We start from the raw sequence: 7705 nt of genomic DNA on the forward strand, positions 1-7705 counted from the left end.
ATATATGAGCTCTTCATGTACAACTCTCTCTTCTTTATCATTTACTCCCAATTTGGAAGGAAATAAAAATGGTGGGCTACATAGAATTTCATTCCCTCCATTTTCCTTTTTCTTCCTCAATTTTCTCTCAAACCAAACAAATTATTTTTCTTCTCTTCCGTCCCTTTTTCCTTTCCTTCCATCCAAACTTAACCTAATAGATTGAAGGAGGTTCCTTTGTTCTATTGTGAAACATTAAGTAGTCAACACAAGATTAAAGAAGACAAAAGAGAGAAATCAACACAAAGATTTTACATGGTTTAATAGTATGCCTATATATACTCAGAGCAAGCAGTTATCAATCCACTATACGAAAAATTAGAGTTACAATAATGTTTATATGGCATAATCTTACATAGTACAAACTCTTCAAAATATAAACGTACCGTACCACAGGGTCCATTAACTACCCCCGCAACCCCAACCTATTATTCAACATGGTAAGCCAATTCTAATTAAACACTCCCATGAAGACTCTTTGGACATGGTCAAGAAACAAATATGAGCAAAATACAACATCTTCTAATTTAGTTTGAAGAAAAACTTGATACGTAAAATAGAGGGCTTCCTCTAATCTAATTTGGAGAAAAATTATGTTCATTCCCGTGACTCCCGTCCAACACGTCAGAGAAAGAGAGACAAATAGAGCATTTACTGCATGCGTCACCAACCTATTAACGAAAATGCAAAACAAATTGCGATACGATATTAGATGATGGGATTTACATACGTGGTTCCAACTTCCAATAAGTCCCAAGCCACATGCTAAACTTTTTAAAGACAACTTGTCAAAACTCAAAATCAAAACCGGGTACATGCCATGGAACGTGGTCTTTTCTTTTCGTTTCTTTTCTCAGTTCTCACTTACTGGTGGATCGGAACCTTTTCCTTTAACATTTTACTAGTACTACTTTTTTATATTGTTGCCAAATTTACTACAAATATGTTGTTTCCTTTTTACTAGTACTACTTTTTTTTCTTTTTCTTTTTTGCTAATTTACTAGAAAGATGTTGTTTCCTTTTTAACATTACTACTTTTTTTTGGTTGTTGCTAAATCTTCTAGATAATTGTTGGAGTAATTTTACGATCACACTCTTTATTATACTTTTTTCACAACTATATAGGTTTGATTATAAATAATTATATATAATTTTCACTTAAATTTACTATTTTTTCTTGCCGGTTATATCAAAATTATAACACAAAAAATTGCCGCTTCTAAATTTTTTTAAAATAAGAATTCCTTTTTACTAGTGCTACTTTTTCAATAATACACTACTTTTCAGCTTTGCTAGCTGTCTTCTTCTTATGAATTTTTTTAAGGTAAATCTTGAAGAAATGAGTGGTCCAAAGGTCAAGAGGCCGTGCAGACCAGAACCCAAAACCATAGTACCAAACGCGCTATGTTTAAGAAAACCTAGTACCAAAAGTTCAATGAAAACGAGGAGAGAGACACACATTGAGAAAAGGTCTTCTTGGTCTTTGCCTCTGTGTGGAAATCTGGTCTTAGTTGCGTCACTTTCATTAGTTGTATTCTTCCGTTTCATACACGACACCCTTTCTCTGTGGCCTTTTGATTTTGTTCTCATCTATCTTTTGCTTATTAGCTAATTTAGCTTCAACATTACTTTTCAAAGTTCAATTCCCATTCCAATGTATTACTGTTTCCATTTAAACGTCTATTGTCTGTTTCATCTTACAATTCAATCCTTATCTAGCTGTGTCTAGCTTTCACACCTTGTGTTCCAAACTTCCAATTATCGTGTGGAATTGCTTTCTTTTGCATACTTGTCTTTATAATTAGCTTCTTCTCATTCTTTGGCATCTGGGTTTCCATTATTTTCCTCTAAACCTATCGTTTCCCTCCTGGGGTCCATTACTGTACTGTGCTTTCTTTGAGTTTTCCTTGCCTTCTTCTTCTTTTTCTTTCACCTGGGTTTCCTTTTTCTTCTCTTCCTTCCATCAACTCCAGTCTTTATTTGTAGCTTCTTATGTCTATCTCTCTCTCTCTCTCAGAAATAGATCTCTAATGGTTGAATTTTGATGCTGACACCATTCATTTTGAGATAAACTAAGAGGAGGGTTAGATTGAGAATCACTACAAGAAATTGAATTTTGGAGTTTGATACCAAAAGATTAAACAAAAAAAAATGAAGTGTTTCTTCTTCAAGGACAAATCAAAGAACAAGAAAGGATCAAATTCAGCCCCAGAACTGCATAATCAAAATAAATCAGATACTTCGGCTATAACGCGTGCAAGCAAGTCATCGAGTTCATTACCATCTCCTAGGAGCATACCAGAATTGTACAAAGAAAAGGAGCACAATTTGAGAGTTTTCAGTTTCCAAGAGCTGAGGGAAGCCACAAATGGGTTCAATAGATTGCTAAAGATTGGAGAAGGTGGTTTTGGAAGTGTGTATAAAGGTACAATTAAGCCTCCAGATGGTCGGGGTGAGCCAACTGTTGTTGCCATAAAAAAGCTTAACACCAAAGGCTTGCAGGTACTTTCTTCATTAACTTTATTTCCTTGTTATTGCAATTGCTTTTTGCTTTTTTTTTTTTTTTTTTTTGTGTGTGTTAAATAAATTGCATTGTGGATGATTTAAGAATGTGGAATAACCGAATAAGTTTATAACATCTTTAGACCTTTTGCCAAAAAGAATTTCAACTTTAATTAACTAATAGATGTGGTATGCGACATTATGTATCTAGGGTAAGAGATTGTATGGCCTATTGAGCTTTCTTTTCCTGAATAAAATGAATAAGTTTTATGATTCCCGAATCTTAAGTCAATTTAAAGCAGATAATGTTTTGTGAAAACGGTTGGAAAGCCGGTGTTAAAAACCAAATGTGGCATACTAATTAAACTATAACTGTGAAACAATGTTGGAATGTCTTAATGGATAGTATTGTTAATGAGCTAGTAGGTCAGTGTTAATAACAGAATTCAGTGGCAGTAAAGAAGCAAAATTCTGTGAACAAGAGTAAAGAAGCCAAATTCTGTAATCTATTCTAACTGCCTCTAGCTGAATCAGTGATGAACAACAATTGCTAGGTTGCATTTCTAATTGAGATATATAATGTGTTGTTGGCCATTCTTGATTGTTCTTGACTTCTGTTGATCTTACTTGGTCATATTAGTCACAATAGGTGAGTTGAAGCTTCCAGAATTTTTAGAAATCTTGATGTTTGGTTTAAAAGTTTGATTTGTGATTCTACTTTAAAGAAGCAATTGAATGGTATTTCTTTCTTTGGACCATGGATTATAGAGCTTTATTCCTCTGGTTTTTTCCCCCCAAAAAACAACATTGTAATAATAGTACAGAATGCCTGCTGAGAGATGAGATTCATGAAAATAAAGCAAAGTGATAACCTGGATGAGTTTCTTTTTACACCAGTACTATTGAAATTTTTGGTTGAAATTTTTATGTGGTTTTCTGAGTTATATTTTCAGCTACCTTAAATAGGAAGCTAATGATGTGATTTGCAGTCATCCTCAAAAGGGAAAAATGATGTAGATTCATCATTCATGTAGATAACAAGGGGTATGGTTGTGTATGGATGACATGTGAAGGAAATCATTTGTTCTGTTGCCTGTAGTTCTTGGAAAGCCCAAATCCATTTTGTAAAATGTTGTTCTAGACATTGGTGGGGGGGAGGGGGGGTGCAACATTAGAAATAATAAATGGAATTTAAACTCACTAATGCATACACTGCTAGTGTGATCCTAAATGACATTCTTGACTTGAGCTGGTAAGCCATTTCTCTATGGTTAGATGCTGAACCATTTAATTTTCTGTAGTTCCATTCACTTAATGACATACATGATCCACCATTCCACCATAATTGTATAGAAAAGGAAGGCATAAACCCCTAGATATCCTCGTTTCCAAACCCTGAGATCTCTTTAAACATGATCCTTTTATTTGTAGCATTAGCACTTGTTGTTCAGGTCTTAATTGAATATCCTAGTTTTGTTTTTTGTTGTCTTGTTGTTATTTGTTCATCATGATCTTTTCTTCTTTCTGGTTTCTAAATTGGTATAACTTACAAAGTTACACACAGTATTATCTGTTTCTTATGTTAGTTTCTTGTGTTTATAGGGTCACAAACAATGGCTTGCTGAAGTTCAATTTCTTGGCGTTGTCAATCACCAACATCTTGTGAAACTTCTAGGATACTGTGCTGTTGATGGAGAAAGAGGGATCCAACGCTTACTGGTGTACGAGTTCATGCCTAACAGGAGCCTAGAAGATCATCTTTTCAACAGGCAACTGCCCACTCTGCCTTGGAAAAGAAGATTAGATATTATCCTTGGATCAGCTGAAGGATTGGCTTACCTACATGGGGGACTGGAAGTCCAGGTACAATTCACCTTCATTCTGTTGACATCAGTGTGTCACTCATTAATGTTTTTGAAGACTTTACTCCAACTAGACTCCAACATTATTTATGACTTAGCAGACCTAACTCCAACTTGCTAGTCTTGGTTATGTTTCAATGAGTTTATCCATTTATTAAAATAATAATAATAATAATAATAATAATAATATAAACTTTATTTTAATACTATTCCTAGCTTGTGCTTGTAAGTATTGATTGCAGGGCACCAGAAATATATCCCAATTAAGGTGTCTTTTAGTCATTTAGTAGGTATCCCTGTCGGTTTTTTTTTTTTTTAAATGAAAGAATCTATTCAAAGTGTTCAGTTCAATACTAGACCATTCTTTACAATCCCACCAATTGAATATTGATGTGAACTTCTGATTAAGATAAGGTAATTACATCATGTAAGGATAGTCCAAATTTTTCCATCTATGGTAATTCTAGTGCACGGAAATGTCAATATAATAACATCCAAAAGGCATATAAGATTGCTTTTGATTTTTATTTTTCACCTCCCTTTTAGGTTGAATCATGGAATAACTCATTGATCATGATTGCATATCTTTTCTTTTTCTTTTTCTTTTTTTAAAGAAAAATAATAATGAATTACTTATCCCTTAAAATAACTCATCAATCAATGACTCTATAAAGAGGTAACCTTCTCCAAATTTATTTAATCATCCCTAATCTTTAGTGAAATTTAGGATTATAATATATAATGTTCATGAGGCTCTGTCTTCATTAGTGAAAACTTGATAGAGCTAATTTTCTGGTAGTTCAGCCTGTTATCTTTGTAAATAATGTCTATTGGAATGTTTTTATTTATTGGGGCACATTTTTATTGTGTCATGTGAAAGGAATTATATCATTCTAATATGTATAACATCTAAAGACACGACTTCATCCTCTGGTGTGAAACCATTTTCATGAAAAGATGGTACCAAAGTGATGCGTCATCATTTCATGATTTTTTTGGTGATCCTAAGTTCCTGACATGATGAACAAGGATTAATTGTACTTCCCCACCTAGCTAATCTAGGTTAGGGGGTAGGTTCTGGTGGGGAAGTTATAGATACCCCAATACTTTGTGTCTACATTCCTACTCTAATAGCTTCCAAGGTAGGGAAGATATTACTCCCTTTGTCCTATTTTGTTGGTCATCTATATTCCGTTTTGGGGTGTATTGAAATATAGTCCTCTTTGATAAGTCAATGAACACAATAGTGATCACTTTCCTAATTTATTCTTTTCTTTACAAAAAAGTTAATACCCCTCTTTCACTCAAGTTTAAACTAATGTGGATAATTTTGGAAACTTGTATACTTTTCACTTAAAAGTCAGTGCATTAAATGATGTTGTCTTAAAAAGTTGAATTTTCTAAAAAGGGCCAACAAAATGGGATGGAGGGAGTAGATCAATTGAAAAACACATACACTGATGCTGTATGATTTAATGGCATTCTGGTGAAAGAATACCCACCATTGGTTATGATGGCCTTAAATAGCCAGATGCAGTAGAAGATGCTTGCTATCTTGCTAGAATTAGTATGATGGTGATACCTTGAACTTTGGTCCAAGTCTCTTTGAGAGCCTTGAAGTCCATTTTCACCTTTTAATATTCCTAACGTCTAACAGTAAATCCCCTCCCTCCCTGCATGCCAAATTTAAAATTCAGTAGATGATATCCTAGCTGGTTTTGTGTTAATAGTTTTGTATTAATTTAAAGGAAACATTTTAATCTGTAATTTTATTGAATCGTTTTTGTTTTCTCTGATTGAAAAGGTTATCTATCGGGACTTCAAGTCCTCGAATGTGCTCTTGGATGAGGACTTTAAGGCAAAGCTCTCAGACTTTGGGCTTGCTAGGGAAGGCCCACAGGGGGACCGTACTCATGTATCTACGGCGGTAAGTATGTCATAGCTAACATTCTTGAATGGCATTTTTATAGGCTGTACAAGTGGCTAATTGTATGAACCGGGTATAAAATATTCCTTTAATTGCTTTTAGGAAGGTGGTGGCTCAGTCCACTAAATTGGGTCATTCAATGCACAAGCACCCCTTGAACAAATTGCTTTAATAAATGATGCTCAAATGATCTAAATGGACTCTTAAAGACTCTGGTTCATGTGGTAATTTTTATGAACTAGATGATGTACTAAATGGGCCAAGCAAAACCTGATTTGCATTTTGTCTCTTTTGCAACATGCTGCAAATCTATATGTTCGTTTGGTAGAATTCATTAGGTACTTTGACCAAGCCATAGTGAGCTGGTCTGATTTTATGGTTGCCAAGTGCCTCTTGGCTCTTCAATTCAGAAGTCAGCTTATCTTATCTAAATTCAGTAATGAGAAGCATGGGGTTGCTTGATCATATTATAAAACATGACTTATAAGTTGCTACTTGTCATGCCCATAATTACTTTATTTTTCTATTGTTTTGTTATCAGGTGGTTGGGACATATGGATATGCTGCCCCGGAGTATGTTGATACAGGTCACCTCACAATCCAGAGTGATATATGGAGTTTTGGTGTTGTACTGTATGAGATTCTCACAGGCAGGCGAGTCTTGGAAAGAAACCGTCCAGCAATGGAGCAGAAGCTTCTAGAATGGGTGAAACAGTTCCCAGCTGATACTAATAGGTTCAGCATGATAATTGATCCACGACTTAGAAACCAGTATTCTATTGCTGCAGCTCGGAAAATTGCTAAACTGGCTGATAGCTGCCTAATCAAGAATGCCAAGGATCGGCCAACAATGAGTCAAATAGTAGAGAGATTGAAGGAAGCAATACAAGTTTCAGAAGAGGGAATCGCTTCTGGGAGTAGAAGTTCTGAGTCATCTGGATCTAAATTTTTCCAGCGGAAACCCAGATAGGGTTATTAAGAGAAGTTTGTGATCTTAAGAGAGCGAGAGAATATGAAAACTTTTTTGCTGACGGAGTTATCTTAAACTTTCCGTAGGATAAAAGTGAGCTTATACTTGGTGCTATTCTATTTCTATCTAGGTTCTTAATACTGTGTAGATGTCTGTAGGTCTGGAAGATTTGATGGATAAAACTTGACTCACCTAAGCAAAGCCCTGGTCCTTGCTCACCCATACTTTTTGAGGCTCTATTGCAAATTCAGGCATGGATGAAAGGTGTATAGATTGGTCTGTGGAATAGTTGTAAATCTCTTTAGTGAATTTTGTTGTATGGAACTATCATAATTCTTGTCAGTTAAAATGCAATATAAATCTCCATTTTATATACTTTTAAACTGGAGGGATATATTTTTTTCA

General features: G+C 34.7%; 1 protein-coding gene across 1 annotated transcript; it reads left to right on the forward strand.

The window, feature by feature from the left end:
- Positions 1-1652: 1652 nt before the first annotated feature.
- Positions 1653-7705, forward strand: LOC112032229 (probable serine/threonine-protein kinase PBL19). The gene is made up of 4 exons (XM_024064998.2): positions 1653-2541; positions 4144-4404; positions 6208-6330; positions 6872-7705. The coding sequence occupies exons 1-4, from the start codon at positions 2191-2193 to the stop codon at positions 7298-7300; spliced, it is 1164 nt and encodes a 387-aa protein (XP_023920766.2). The 5' UTR covers positions 1653-2190; the 3' UTR covers positions 7301-7705.

This window comes from Quercus suber, unplaced genomic scaffold (genome assembly GCF_002906115.3).
Source record: "Quercus suber isolate HL8 unplaced genomic scaffold, Cork oak 2.0 scaffold_492, whole genome shotgun sequence".
NCBI lineage: Eukaryota > Viridiplantae > Streptophyta > Magnoliopsida > Fagales > Fagaceae > Quercus > Quercus suber.

What these genes read in the sequence shown, in the direction of transcription:
- LOC112032229 (XM_024064998.2), top strand. Translation starts at nt 2,191, where the DNA reads ATGAAGTGTTTCTTCTTCAAGGACAAATCAAAGAACAAGAAAGGATCA. An exon ending in TTAACACCAAAGGCTTGCAG is followed by an intron (nt 2,542 to 4,143) that starts GTACTTTCTTCA and finishes TTGTGTTTATAG; the next exon opens with GGTCACAAACAATGGCTTGC. An exon ending in GTACTCATGTATCTACGGCG is followed by an intron (nt 6,331 to 6,871) that starts GTAAGTATGTCA and finishes TTTTGTTATCAG; the next exon opens with GTGGTTGGGACATATGGATA.